This window comes from Protopterus annectens, chromosome 8.part0 (assembly GCF_019279795.1).
Source record: "Protopterus annectens isolate FY-2018-M chromosome 8.part0, PAN1.0, whole genome shotgun sequence".
NCBI lineage: Eukaryota > Metazoa > Chordata > Ceratodontiformes > Protopteridae > Protopterus > Protopterus annectens.
The window spans coordinates 1,519,738,362-1,519,754,054 of NC_056741.1; the positions used below are offsets into that span (position 1 = coordinate 1,519,738,362).

Consider the following 15,693-nt stretch of genomic DNA (forward strand, 5'->3'; position numbering starts at 1 on the left):
AATCATTTATGTAATAAGAACTGTGTCCTTAAACAGTTATGGTTTGCAATGCTATGTTACGTAACACTTCCATTTTCACTCTTGAGATCTAATGCTTTTCTTCTACGGTGTATTTATCTGTCAAGACATTATTTTCAAGAAAATAATCATTAACTTGCTCTGCAAGACATATGAATGATCCCTTGAGTTTGCAAGACAAGCAAACTCTAATAAATACTAACAACTAAAGCAAGAAAAATAAAAGACTGTCTTCTCCATAAATGATGATGAATACTTGGATTTCTTTCAGATGAGCTGCAGTTCATCAGACCATTTTTCTGAAAAGCATCATAATAGATGCCATGCGTAGAGGGAGCTTTTGTCTGTGGTGGGACAGCATTACTTAGGACAGCTCACACAGGTGTACTATTAAAAATAATATGTAACATCAAAGGTCAGTTTGTATAATTACATTTCAGGTCATTTTTGACTAATTATGTTGCAAGAATTTGAAGTCACTGTGTCTTGTTTCATTTATTCAGTTAGTACAGGGAAAAATCAGAGTAGTCACCACATTTACACATGCATCAATTTGATTCTATACTCTTTAATTCTGTTCTTTAATTGTCTGATCATTGTATTTTCTCCTTCCCTCGTCTATTACTTCAGTGTAGACTAGCAGTCTGGTTTTATTTGCTTGCTAAGAGGTTTCTTTTGCACAATAATGCAAAATCAATGAGAAAATGACACAATAAAAAGGGCAACTTGAATTTATATGAATGGCAATAAATCCTGTGGGATTATGGACATAAATATGAGGTAGAGCATTTCAAACAGGATGTTGCAACACTAGAAACATGACTAGCACTACCATGAGTTCAATTCAGTAACACAAAAAAAAGAAAAGACAGAAAGAAAAAAGAAAGAAATGTATTTGTGTTCAGACATTCTTAGATACTGCTGGAATGACAACTTTCAGCCATCAGATTATCACAATACAGTAGTCAAATTTTGCAGCTACAACCGACCTTTTCCAGCTTTTCTCTTCTCATATTCTTAATACCATCATTAACTATGACATTGCAGACTAGGTCGCTGCCATCCTATCTGTGAAATAATACTTCCTAATGCCAATTTTTCAATCATATGTCTACCTACCATCTTATCCATCTTTTTAATTTCTAAGCACAGTAACTGTATTTATTGAACTATGTCCATTTATTTAATTCTGTCTGTACCACTTTATTGAAAATGGAGTACTTCGCCTCAGATGATGCAAACTTAAAGGATGGCAAACTAAATGTAGGACAATAAGTGATTCCCCATACATTAGTAGCGAGGTTACCTTAAGTTTCACTTCACAGAACGCTTCTTTTTATTCAATTATTTTGTCTTTAAGTGAAACAGCAAGTCTCTAAATGCAGGCTAAAATTAATATACAATATCCTGCAGATATCCCCATTTCAAGTCCTTTCCTTTACTACTTTATTCTGTTCTTGCACATGTTTATTTAGCATTATTTATGGCCCTGGATGCAACTCCTATCATGAAATACAATGTTCCACATAAAATCTAAGCAATGTCCTACGTATTTGAACTATAACATTAGTCATATATGTAAAGAAATGCTTGACGTGTGCAGAATAAAATAACAGACCTGTATAACTTAATATCTCTCTACACCATAATTGTATTGAGAAACCTGGCATAAATCACAAATAAAAGATGAAAAAATACTGAATCCTGGCTATAACATTGTCCATATTGATTGTAATAGTAAAAAAGCTGGCGCTGTAGTAATTTTATTTACAAAAGCCTTTTGCCTGGCCATGCAGCCCATACAAACAACAAACATTGATAAGGCAGATATTCTAGTAATTACACTTAAAATAAACAAAAAATCAATATGTATTGCAATGATCTGCATACCTCTTAGTGCAGACAAATCAGCCTTTGAGGAAATATTTTCTTGGATAATTACAAAGTATCTCTTGAAACAAAAATTCTAGTTGACCTTAATATTGACTGTCCCAAGTGTACTCATAAAACTATTAACCCTACTATCAATGCATATGGATTAACACAGCTAAACATATGGGTAAAGTTACTGGAGAAGAAAGTATCTTGGACTGGATTTCACATCAGACCACAATGGAATCCCCCCCCTGAAAGAGGAATGTATGACACAGTTAGTGATTATAAGCAAGTGTTTGCCATATGGAAAGACACCAAAATTCACATAAATAAGTATCCAATATAAATCAGTCAGAAGTCGAGACAAATTTCTTGTCTATCCTTATGTATAGCAATTGGGAGCCACTAAAGCCAGTACCTTTTACTCTGTTTAAGGAAATCTTCCATTTCATATGAAACTCCCTTACACCGCAGTGTAAAAGAGCCATCAAATCAAAACCTGCAGTAAGCCCAATACTGTAGCAAATGAAAATAGTGTAGCTACCACCGTCTCACTTAACCAAACTCCTCCAGCACTTATACAAAAACATATGCCACCTCTCTTGCATCAGACAGCCTTCCAGTAGAATGCAGCATTTATTATTGCATACTCAGTACAAATCTCTAGCTCTAAGTTGCTCTAGTCCCTAAACTCTGGAAAATATCCTGTATTATTTTCATATATGAAGATGGAAAATCTCTTGTGCTGACAAACTACAGACATGCAGCCATCTTGCTCCCTTTATCTGACATACTTGAAAAATGTCTCCCCCTACAGTTCATTAACTACCTAAATAGAACTTTACACCATATCCTGCACCCCGTCAATCTTCCACTACAAAACAGAATTCCAATATTTTCCACTAGATGTCCTTAAAGAAAACTCTCCTTCAATAGAAGGTATCACTGTAAGACAGAGATCCTTACTTCGTCAATGTTACATGATTTTCCTGCTCTGTTTTCTAAAATCCTTTCACTACTCATGTCTCTTTTTCTCCTTGGAACTATCGAAAGACTATTATTTTTGGTAATATCGGAAAACTTGCTCCTCCTTCACTACTCACAGGTGTAAGATCCTACATCTGTCTGCACAAATTTATCTACAGTTGCATTCCCAAATTTTTATTCTTGGGAAAGCCAGTGTAGACTACACCCCTTAAATGCCAGCCGTGTTAATATCCTAATATTTAAGCATATATCTCATTACATTCTCCTTTTATCATTTTAGTATTCCTATCTTGACAGTCACTTAGTCGGCTAACGAATACTGACTTACTAACTAAACAAAGAAACAAACCTAGAAGACAACAACACGTACAGAAGTGGTAAATTATTTGCCCTTTGTGGCCCATGTGTATAATGAGTATTACTACTGGGCAAAGGACAATGCATGACATTCGTTCATGGCTCACTTACTGAATTGAGTTTGAGGATGGCATAATGGTTAAGGTTATTACCCAACAGACAAGAGGTACAGGGTCATATTCTGACCAAGGGAAATTCTGCAGGATTAAAATGGTCCACAAAGGCAGCTAAGCTAGTACTTCTCTATGGATGTAGAAGGCAATGGCCATTGCCAGTTATTATCATAAAGTATCTGTGGTTGAAAGCGGTCAGCTGTGAGGCAATGCTCAGATTACATACTTATTGACTAACAGACTTGATCCCATTTACCTAATAGGTGCAGAGGGCAACAGATAGGACCATTCTCCCATTTTGCATGGGGCACTATGAAAACAGAAGCCATTTTAATAAATGAATACAACCAAAGAAAAAGTAACTATAAGGGAAGAAGGCATATATGAAATTATGCCAGCAAAATTTAGCACTTACAGTTTAAGCTAACAGTAGAAAAGTTCATATAGGTAGAAAAAAATCCACTGACCTTCATTTATTCTCCTGTAATTACCTTTGGACATAAACCCCAAGGCCAAACAGCATCCTTGTTCAGGGACACTTAGTTCTAAAAAAAAGCAAGAAATCAGAGGTGGTTAGAATAAAAATAACATCACAAATTGATAAAAGTTGGCTTTATATGGCAACCAAAAGTCTTCAATGAGTTAAGCTTCTTTAGGTTTGTATTTATATACTATTAACTGAACATTCCACAGTTCTTTACCTAAATATTTATTAACTTTTAAAAGATGCATTGTATTTCCCTACATCTTACTGTCCCCAGTTATCATGACAAATATTAGCAGACGTTTTATATGACATGTCCAGTCTCTGGGCCTGACAACTGGTTTAGATACACATGCCAAAGTGTGAATTAGTGTGACCTTATAGTATCTGAAAGTTGGCAAACAGTAGCGATTACAAACTGCATTATCCCACTGCAGTAAATTACCTTATCCCCCAGTATAAAGTTTAAAATGTCAGGAAGTTTAACACTGCTCAGTATTAATATGACAAAATGTTATTTTTGTTGTCAATTTGTGAGCTCTCTTCAATAGTAAAACATGCTTTTTATGTACATTAAAGTAACACATACTGTCTAGTCAGCAACCAAGTGGAAAGCAAAACTGCTAATTACTAATAATAAAAGTGCACCTCAGAGAAATATATAAAGTGCCTTCTGTGAGCAAACACATAACAGAAAAAGAAGATGCCTGAATAACACTGAATATGCTAGAAGCAATCTCAAATTTGACAGTTTAGATTGAAAAGACTATACAATATAGCTATGAGGATTAAAACAATTTTTGAGATTAGACATTTGGGAACAGTTCTATATTCAAAATGCATTGCCACTGATGAAAACAAAATTACCACCACCATTTCATGCCATAACCACATAGCATTTAGATGGAGGGTCACAACTGCCAGTGGTTAGAAAGAGAAAAGTAATATACTATAATCTAGTGCTTGGCTTTGTACATACATCATAAGACAATACTCCATGCCTGAATTTCTGATGAAGTCAAACCACACGAACTTTGCTAATAAAAAATCCTTTTGCACTGCTACATATGCTTGATAGAAAAATAACCTTATTGACTATTGCATATCCTTCTTCACTGTGTATAGCATACCTGTATACTGCAAAGAATATAACATATGTGGCCATTTTGTGCATCACATTGCAAAATGAGTCAATAAAACACCTAGACTGCCTTTTAATTTCATTCAACAATATACTTTTCCTCCATCCCTACCTTCCATCTCACCTTTATTCTACTTCTCCTAAGCCCCTCTGAACACCTACATTTGAACTTTCTCTCCATTGTCTACTCAGATAGGACAACAAGGGTTTTTGTGAGGACGTTCTTCTGCAGATCCAGGGGGAGCTTTGTTCCTACAATCTATTGCCTGTGTCTCCTGCCACCCCACCCCCCCATCAGTGTCAAAAGCCTTTTTGATAAACATTCTTGCATTACCATATAAATGATAGTTATAAATTTCACTAACTTTCATTTCATTGCATATGCTAATGATTTAAACGTGCATCTATGTTCTGAAGCTCTTCTCTCCAAATTTGACACATTTAAAAGACCATTTTGACCTACAAATGTTGACTTTTGCCTTATTCTTTTATTTGCTTAATTATGTAGTGCTTATCCTTTTCCAAATTAAGGTGACTGTGCCTTGTCTAAGCATTTAGTTAAAAGCAGCAGGAATAGTCCTCCCAATTATTATTATCTGAGTTGCTTATTTATAAAAAAAACAGTTGGATATGGCATACAATTTTTTAATACTTTGTTTTGTGCATTACAATATACTAGATATATTAAAACAGAAAATAGCATATTTACAATGGTTTTATTTTATTTTATACATTTTTTAGAGGATCATCTTGGTTATTTTTCTTAAACTTTTAATTTCAGTACTTTTTAAATTAATTTGGTTTTATATTAAATTGTGAAGTGCCATTCTGAAAAGGTGTGGCTTTCCAGAAATGGTATGATGGTCGGAGTAAGCTGCACTTAAGACGGCTACATGTATACTCTGAAAACAGGTTAAAAAGATGGTGCATAGCTACATAGTTGTAGTTTTCCTTACATTAAAAGTGCCCTTGCTTGGCTTTAAAACTTCTGTACTGGCATTTGTTTGGGGGTTGGGTGTCAGATAAAGCAGTTGGCAGCCATCTCTCTTATCTCAGATTGAAGCTTTGAGAAAGTTGTAGTATGTGTGTCCATTGCTGGTAAGTGGCTTACTTGGGGGGCTGACAGGGTGTTGCTTCATCACTGCACCTTTCTAAGCTAGGAATTTTGACAGACTCTGCATACAAAATGGCTCCCATCAAAAAAAGAAAAAAAAAATCACTCTCTCTTTATCCAATAACTCATTATCCTGTATTACAAATCTGTACATCAAAGTCAGCTCTCCTTAGTTGCCAAGAGTTGACCTCATGATAGGTTCAAATTGAGACAAAAACAGAGAGGGATGATGGGGGATCCAGAGCATGCAGAAACAGTTACTGGAATGACAGCTAGAGTGCCAACTTGGATTTGTAGTAAGAAATATAGAAATATAAAACTTCTTTACTATTTTTTTTCTACTAGAGCTTCATTAATTACAAAGCCGAGGCAACTAGTTATTTGATTAAAATCAGTATTATTTGAGTGGGGGACTAAATCTTCTAAATGTTACTCATCTCTAAGTTTTATAGCACTTCAGTTTTCTAGTACCCCTTACACATCCATCTAACATAACTTAAAATTACCAACCTGGCTTTTGTACATCTATTTCTTTTTGCTGTATAGTAAGCCTTTTTAACCCTCGGTTGTAAAGTTTTAAAATTTGGTGCATCTTGTTTGCTTGCATGTATACTGATTTTCTTGTAGTATTTTTTTTTAGTGTGTGAGTTACTAAATGAAAAATGTCCCTCAGCAGCATATACATCTCTTCCTTTACTTGTAGTATAATTTGATGTTACAACTTTTTGACTGCATCCCTTATGTGTGGCTGGCATATGCTTGCCATTCCCTTGTTGATAAGTTCATATTTGTAATATTAATTCTGTTATTTCACAACTGCTGTAGTTCTTTATGCAATCTCCTGTAGAAGTTCAAATTCTTTACTTTCTTGTTTCTCTACTGGCAAATGTGTCACGGACTATACTCATGGCAAAAAATATTATCTTTGTATGGATGATACCGCTGACTAGCAAATGTTATTCAGCCTCTTATTACTCGGGATTCAAACACATTAAAATAAAACCACTCTGAATGCATTAAGAATGTGACTAGAATTATTATTGAATATGTATCAGTGATCTACTTTATAAACACGGACATCAGCTGTTGGAGTTTCATCAACCTTCTATCAATCGCTTGATTTATGTATACTTGTGATTGGCACTGACCTTTAAAAAAATTTTTTTTTTTGCTGTGGTGGGACAGGCCAACTTAAACTGTTTGACATGGAGACTCTACCCTTACAGGCATATCCTATAAATATGCTACTATCAACACTGCATAATCTCAGGAAAAATATATTTATGGCCACAGTCCATGTATTCAAGTATATTGCACTGGAATATACAGATGAGCTTTCACCTATGAGGAACTAAGTTACAGGTAGCAGAAGAACAAGCAAGGAATATCGATTACTAATTCATGTATTGCACGGATTTCTTGCTTCATTTTTCATGAATAACCCATCAGTGTTTTTATTATATGCAAAAGACTGTATAGAAATAGAGCTTAATACAACAGACACTATCATATGAGTTCCCGTGACATAGACTTTGAAATTAACCTAACAATAATGCATACCGGTGACTTGTGTTGATTTTCTTTGTCCAAATTTGAGTGTGCTAATAATGAATCTGCTGTAGGGATGTTTTCCGGTTAAAAATGCATATATCTCAAGTAGTGGAATGCAGTTTTAAATAGTTTTGAAATATTAATGTTTTCCTAACATATGATGAAAAATTAATTATCCTGTTTATTGATATAGATTCTTATTTTGCAGTACATAGTTCAAGCTCATATTTATTTATATGCAGTATAAAAAATGGAAGGCAGTTTTTGTTTCCCCAAGGAATGCATTTTAATTTTACCACAATCTTTCTTCTATTTCAGTTAATTTTATGAAGCTTTGTGTCATTTTAATTCTTTTGTACTGTTATTCATACTAGCAGTTTCACTGCTCCCTCCGCTTACCTTCACTTTGTTTTCTGAAAGATAATAAAGAAATTTTAATACTGATAAGTAAAAACCTCTTTCAGCATTCCACAGATCACACATCGAACCAAAAATTCAATTTATGAAGCATTAACCAATATTAAAAATATTTATATGTAAATCACTTGCTATGTAAACCAATTCAAAATTAAAACTAGAAAATACAGTTTCTAGAAAATTCTAATTATGAATACCTTATTTCTAAAGGAAATAAAAGAGATTCCCTCAGTGCATTCTGAATCAAATGTATCAAACTATTTTTGAAGAAAGTTAATGGCTGTTGACGTTTGATTCAAAGGAGATGCTTATTCCACATCCAGCATCCCCATCTGGCATAACGTTATGTAGTTTTGCCATTTTCAGGTGATCACAACCACTCAAATGGCATAGGAAATGAATACTGAATGATAAGTTAAGGAGCTTATTGCTCAATAACTTTAACATTGCTAGATTGTGGTGGCTGTGAAATTCAAACCCGAGCAGCTTGTTTTGATGTCTTTAATCAGAGCAGGAGACCTTTATACCTGATGAACATACATGCATTCTATCCTATCAGCTGGAACTTGTGCTAGTGGCATGTGTGATGTTAAGTCATTCTGTTGCAAGTGAGCATGACATGTTACAGACAGAGCTGGTATGTTGTTTAGTCCATTGTACTGACACCCTTGTACCTTGGGTATATAGTAAGACAGCTATAATTGGTGGAACAGGCAGATGTCTGGAGCTGCAAGAGTAACACAACACAAAGCTATTTATTAGTGTGTTTACCTAGCACAAAGGGATACAAGAGTTGGGGATAACTAGCACAAAGGGATACAAGAGTTGGGGATAACTAGCATAAAGGGATACAAGAGCTGGGGATAACTAGCACAAAGGGATACAAGAGCTGGGGATAACTAGCATAAAAGGATACAAGAGCTGGGGATAACTAGCACAAAGGGATACAAGATCTGGGGATAACTAGCACAAAGGGATACAAGAGCTGGGGATAACTAGCACAAAGGGATACAAGAGCTGTGGATAAATAGCACAAAGGGATACCAGAGCTGGGAATAACTAGCACAAAGGGATACAAGAGCTGGGGATAACTAGCACAAAGGGATACAAGAGCTGGGGATAACTAGCACAAAGGGATACAAGAGCTGGGGATAACTAGCACAAAGGGATACAAGAGCTGGGGATAACTAACACAAAGGGATACAAGAGCTGGGGATAACTAACACAAAGGGATACAAGAGCTGGGGATAACTAACACAAAGGGATACCAGAGCTGGGGATAACTAGCACAAAAGTATACAAGAGCTGGGGATAACTAGCACAAAGGGATACAAGAGCTGGGGATAACTAGCACAAAAGTATACAAGAGCTGGGGATAACTAGCACAAAGGGATACAAGAGCTGGGGATAACTAACACAAAAGTATACAAGAGCTGGGGATAACTAGCACAAAGGGATACTAGAGCTGGGGATAACTAACACAAAGGGATACAAGAGCTGGGGATAACTAACACAAAGGGATACCAGAGCTGGGGATAACTAGCACAAAAGTATACAAGAGCTGGGGATAACTAACACAAAGGGATACCAGAGCTGGGGATAACTAACACAAAAGTATACAAGAGCTGGGGATAACTAGCACAAAGGGATACAAGAGCTGGGGATAACTAACACAAAGGGATACAAGAGCTGGGGATAACTAGCACAAAAGTATACAAGAGCTGGGGATAACTAGCACAAAGGGATACAAGAGCTGGGGATAACTAACACAAAGGGATACAAGAGCTGGGGATAACTAACACAAAAGTATACAAGAGCTGGGGATAACTAGCACAAAGGGATACAAGATCTGGGGATAACTAACACAAAGGGATACAAGAGCTGGGGATAACTAGCACAAAGGGATACAAGAGCTGGGGATAACTAGCACAAAAGTATACAAGAGCTGGGGATAACTAGCACAAAAGTATACAAGAGCTGGGGATAACTAGCACAAAAGTATACAAGAGCTGGGGATAACTAACACAAAGGGATACAAGAGCTGGGGATAACTAGCACAAAAGTATACAAGAGCTGGGGATAACTAGCACAAAGGGATACAAGAGCTGGGGATAACTAGCACAAAGGGATACAAGAGCTGGGGATAACTAACACAAAGGGATACAAGAGCTGGGGATAACTAACACAAAAGTATACAAGAGCTGGGGATAACTAGCACAAAGGGATACAAGAGCTGGGGATAACTAACACAAAGGGATACAAGAGCTGGGGATAACTAGCACAAAAGTATACAAGAGCTGGGGATAACTAGCACAAAGGGATACAAGAGCTGGGGATAACTAGCACAAAAGGATACAAGAGCTGGGGATAACTAGCACAAAGGGATACAAGAGCTGGGGATAACTAGCACAAAAGTATGCAAGAGCTGGGGATAACTAGCACAAAGGGATACAAGATCTGGGGATAACTAACACAAAAGTATACAAGAGCTGGGGATAACTAACACAAAGGGATACAAGAGCTGGGGATAACTAGCACAAAGGGATACAAGAGCTGGGGATAACTAACACAAAGGGATACAAGAGCTGGGGATAACTAACACAAAAGTATACAAGAGCTGGGGATAACTAGCACAAAGGGATACAAGAGCTGGGGATAACTAGCACAAAGGGATACAAGAGCTGGGGATAACTAGCACAAAGGGATACCAGAGCTGGGAATAACTAGCACAAAGGGATACAAGAGCTGGGGATAACTAGGATAGCTTTCCTGTGTTCGAATATATGCAGGAAAAGAACAAATTTGACATTTTGTGTACCTTCACTGCTTAAACTATTTCTTGTCCCCTTGTTTTCAACTATGATGACAATATATTCTTTGTGGGTGGCTAACAATACCTGAAGAAGCAAATGGTAGTGTGGACAAACTTACTTTCCATACGTTTTGTCAATGTGATTGTGGATTACTGTCCTTACATGTATTCTTATTCTGTTTAGAGCAGAGTTAAAACTGTATATTCCAACTTGACATTTCATGAATTTTTGCATCATAAAAAAGGACACTTCATAGGGCATTTATTTGTTTTAGTTTTTTTCTAAGTAACAAGCAAAGCTGATATAAATACGAAATGCACAACCTAAAAAAAGGAGACTAAGGTCATTTATCAGATATAAGAAATTTTTAAATTCTAAAGTGCATTTAAAATGCATAATTATCCCTGCTTGACTACAGAACATGTTTCTTTCTAATTCTCAAATTTTGCCTGCATGGGAACAAATTGGATAAGGAAACTTTTGTTTCATCAAGAAACAGATGGTTCACATTGGCTGTCATCTAGATCAGGAAATAAACAGGAGCAGTTTGGTGAGAAGAAAAGTGTTGCTGTTTCTAACAAAATACAAGACTCAGAGTATATATATTCCATGTGAATAATACTCCTTTGTACCACAAATTCATGATATATGGGATCTGCCTAATCAAACATCCGCAGGCATGTAAAGCCAAAGAACTTCCGCATTCCTAAGTATATAAAGGGATGGTACTGCAGCATTCTCATAGACATGAAGGAATGGTACTATAACATTGCTAAATGCACAAAGTACTAGTTCTATATCAGAGGCAAAGCAAAGGTACTACAGTATGTCCAGGCAGGCAAATGAATGTTATTAGAGTAAGCACAGGCATGGAGAGTAATGGATCTTCAGCATCCTTGAGTAGATAAAGGGATGGTACTGCAGCATTCCCATAAATATGAAGGAATGGCATTACAACATTACTAAAGAGAGACAAAATAATGCTATTACAGTAACCAAAGGCATATAAAGCAGGGGAACATCAGCATCCCCAGGTAAACAAAAGAATAGGTATCAACTACAAAGATTAAAGACATTGGTGTTACCACATCCCAGAAAAATGAAGAGATGTCATTACAGCACCCCAAAAGAGAAGATGGAAATTTGCTTTAGAATTCCAGCTTAACATATTAACCCAGCCACTGGGGGTGCACAAGACAGTGCATTTCTTTGTGCTGGTTCCAAACCCGATAAATGGGGAGGGTTGCATCAGGAAGGGCATCTGGCATAAAACTTGCCCAAATGATTCATGCAGACACCAGTAAATATTTATATACCAGATCAGTCGAGGCCCAGGTTAACAACGACCGCCACCAGTACTGTAAGCCAACAGGGTGCTGGCGGAAATTGGGCTACTGTTGGCAAAAGGAGGAGAGGAGGTGGAAGGCATGGCCGAAGGCAGGAAGAAAGGAGAAAGGCTAGGACTGTGGTAGTGAGGGTCGGAACTTTGAATGTTGGCAGTATGACTGGTATAGGGAGAGAGCTAGCCGATATGATGAACAGAAGTAAGGTTTATATATTGTGTGTACAGGAGACCAAATGGAAGGGGAGTAAAGCTAGTTGTATCAGAGGTGGGTTCAAATTGTTTTATCATGGTGTGGATGGGAGGAGAAATGGCATAGGAGTTATCCTGAAGGAACAGTATGCTAAGAGTGTTTTGGAGGTGAAGAGAGTGTCTGATTGAGTGATGTTTATGAAGCCAGAAATTGATGGTATAATGATGAATATAGTTAGTGCATATGCTCCACAAGTTGGGTGTGCGATGGACGAGAAAGAAACATTTTGGAGTGAGTTGGATGAAGTGGTGATGACTGTACCCAAGGGTGAGAGAGTGGTGATTGGAGCAGATTTCAATGGGCATGTTGGTGAAGGGAACAGAGGGGATGAGGAAGTGATGGGTAAATATGGTGTTAAACAAAAGAATGCAGAAGGTCAGATGGTAGTGGATTTTGCGAAAAGGATGGACATGGCTGTGGTGAATACATATTTTAACAAGGGGGAGGAGCATAGGGTGACAAACAAGAGTGGAGGAAGATGCAGACAGGTGGATTATATCTTTTGTAGGAAGGTCAGTTTGAAGGAGATTGGAGACTGTAAAGCGGTGACCAGGAAAAGTGTAGTTAGGCAGCATGGGATGGTGGTTTGTAAGATGATGCTGGTGATCAAGAAGAGGAGGAGGAGTGTGAGGGCATCACCAAGGATCAAATGGTAGAAATTGAAAAAGGGTAATTGTGAAGTGGAGTTCAGGGAAGAGTTAAGACAGGCACTGGGTGGCAGTGAAGATTTACCAAATAGCTGGGTAACTACAGCAGAGCTAGTAAGGGAGATGGCTAGAAAGATGCATTGTATGACATCTGGACAGAGGAAGGATGACAAGGAGACATTGTGGTGGAATGAGGAAGTACAGGACAGTATACAGAGAAAGAGTTTGACAAAGAAGAAGTGGGATTGTCAGAGAGATGAAGAAAGCAGACAAGAGTATAAGGAGATGAGGTGCATGGCAAAGAGAGAGGTGGCGAAGGCTAAGGATAAGGCATATGAAGAGTTGTATGAAAGGTGGCACACTAAAGAGGGAGAAAAGGACCTGTACCAATTGGCTAGACAGAGGGACCGAGCTAGTAAAGATGTGCAGCAGGTAAGGGTGATAAAGGATAATAAGGGAAACGTACTCACAAGTGAGGAGACTGTGCTGAGCAGTACTTTGAGGGGTTGATGAATGAAGAGAATGAGAGGGAGAGAAGGTTGGTTGATGTGGGGATAGTGGATCATGAAGTGCTGTGGATTAGCAAGGAGGAAGTAAGGATAGCTATGAAGAGGATGAAGAATGGAAAGGCTGTTGGTCCAGATGACATACCTGTGGAAGCATGGAGGTGTTTAGGTGAAATGGCAGTGGAGTTTTTAACCAGATTGTTTAATGAAATTTTGGAAAGTGAGAGGATGCCTGAGGAATGGAGAAAAAGTGTTTTGGTACCAATTTTTAAAAATAAGGGTGATGTGAAGAGCTGTAGTAACTACAGAGGGATTAAACTGATCAGTCACAGCATGAAGTTATGGGAAAGAGTAGTGGAAGCTAGGTTAAGAAGGGAGGTGATGATTAGTGATCCGCAGTATGGTTTCATGCCGGGAAAGAGCACTACAGATCCAATGTTTGCTCTGAGAGTGTTGATGGAGAAGTACAGAGAAGGTCAGAAGGAGTTGCATTGTGTTTTTGTAGACTTAGAGAAAGCATATGACATGGTGCCTAGAAAGGAGTTGTGGTATTGTCTGAGGAAGTCTGGAGTGTCAGAGAAGTATGTAAGAGTGGTACAGGATATGTAAGAGGGTAGTGTGACAACGGTGAGGTCTGCAGTGGGAGTGACGGATGCGATTAAGGTGGAGGTGGGATTGCATCAAGGATCAGCTCTGAGCCCTTTCTTATTTGCAATGGTGATGGACAGGTTGACAGACGAGATCAGACAGAAGTCCCCATGGACTATGATGTTTGCAGATGACATTGTGATATGTAGTGAGAGTAGGGAACATGTGGAGAAAACCCTGGAGAGATGGAGATATGTTCCAGAGAGAAGAGGAATGAAAGTCAGCAGGACTAAGACAGAATATATGTGTGTGAATGAGAGGGAGGATAGAGGAATGGTGAGGATGCAAGGAGTAGAGGTTGTGAAGGTGGATAAGTTTAAATACTTGGGATCAATAGTTCTGAGTAATGGTGAGTGTGGAAGAAAGGTGAAGAAGAGAGTACAGGCAGGGTGGAGTGGGCGGAGAAGTGTGTCAGGAGTGATTTGTGACAGGCGAGTACCAGTAAGAGTGAAAGGGAAGGTCTACAAGAGGGTAGTGAGACCAGCTATGTTATATGGGTTGGATACAGTGGCATTGACAAAAAGGCAGGAGTTAGAGCTGGATGTGGCAGAGTTAAAAATGTTAAGCTTTGCACTGGGTGTGACGAGGGTGGACAGGATTAGGAATAAGTATATTAGAGGGTCAGCCCAGGTTGGAAGGTTTGGAGACAAAGCCAGAGTGGCAAGATTACACTGGTTTGGACATGTGCTGAGGAGGGATGCTGAGTATATTGGGAAAAAGATGCTAAGGATGAAACTACCAGGTAACAGGAAAAGAGGAAGGCTTAAGATAAGGTTTATGGATGTGGTGAGAGAGGACATGCAGGTGGTTAGTGTGACAGAGCAAGATGCAGAGGACAAGAAGTAATGGAAACAGATGATCTGCTGTGGTGACCCCTAATGGGAACAGCCGAAAGATGATGATGATATATGCATGCCTAAAATACATTAACAAATCTTTAAATCAAAACCAAATGACCAGTTACAACCAATGCTTCCAACAAAGCTCAAAATGTAACCCCTTAGTGGTAAGAGTATCATACTACGATGTAAAAGTGGCTTAACAAACACTTAAAATCAGTCTAATGTTTCTGCATACAAGATAAATGGCATAAAAATCCACTTTTTAGCCCACATCATCAGTATTCTGACATTTATAAACTTCAACTACATACATCAAATCAGTATAACAGAATGAGACCGCACCTACTATGCAAGCTCTGTAACAGAATCTAAAACAGAGTACATAGCATATGTGGCACAATTCTAGAATGGTGTACTATAACCATTTACTCACAGAATATAAGATTTTGACACAACTAATGAGGTAGGTGTTTACCTTTTCAGTATAGGTAAGATCTTTGCAAATTACTAAGTTCAGTAAAAGACGGACTATTTTTGTCATTTGTCCAAAGCATCTTGCTTCCTATGATTTACATATGCTGACAA

General features: G+C 37.8%; 1 protein-coding gene across 1 annotated transcript in view; it reads right to left on the bottom strand.

Moving 5' to 3' along the window:
• KIRREL3 (kirre like nephrin family adhesion molecule 3) overlaps positions 1–3,897 on the bottom strand; it is a 2,095,651-nt gene extending 2,091,754 nt beyond the window's left edge. Inside the window, exon 1 of the mRNA XM_044081102.1 lies at positions 3,818–3,897. Within this exon, the coding sequence (XP_043937037.1) occupies positions 3,818–3,851 (34 nt within the window). The 5' untranslated portion in view covers positions 3,852–3,897. The remainder of the gene's footprint in view (positions 1–3,817) is intronic.
• Positions 3,898–15,693: the final 11,796 nt, after the last annotated feature.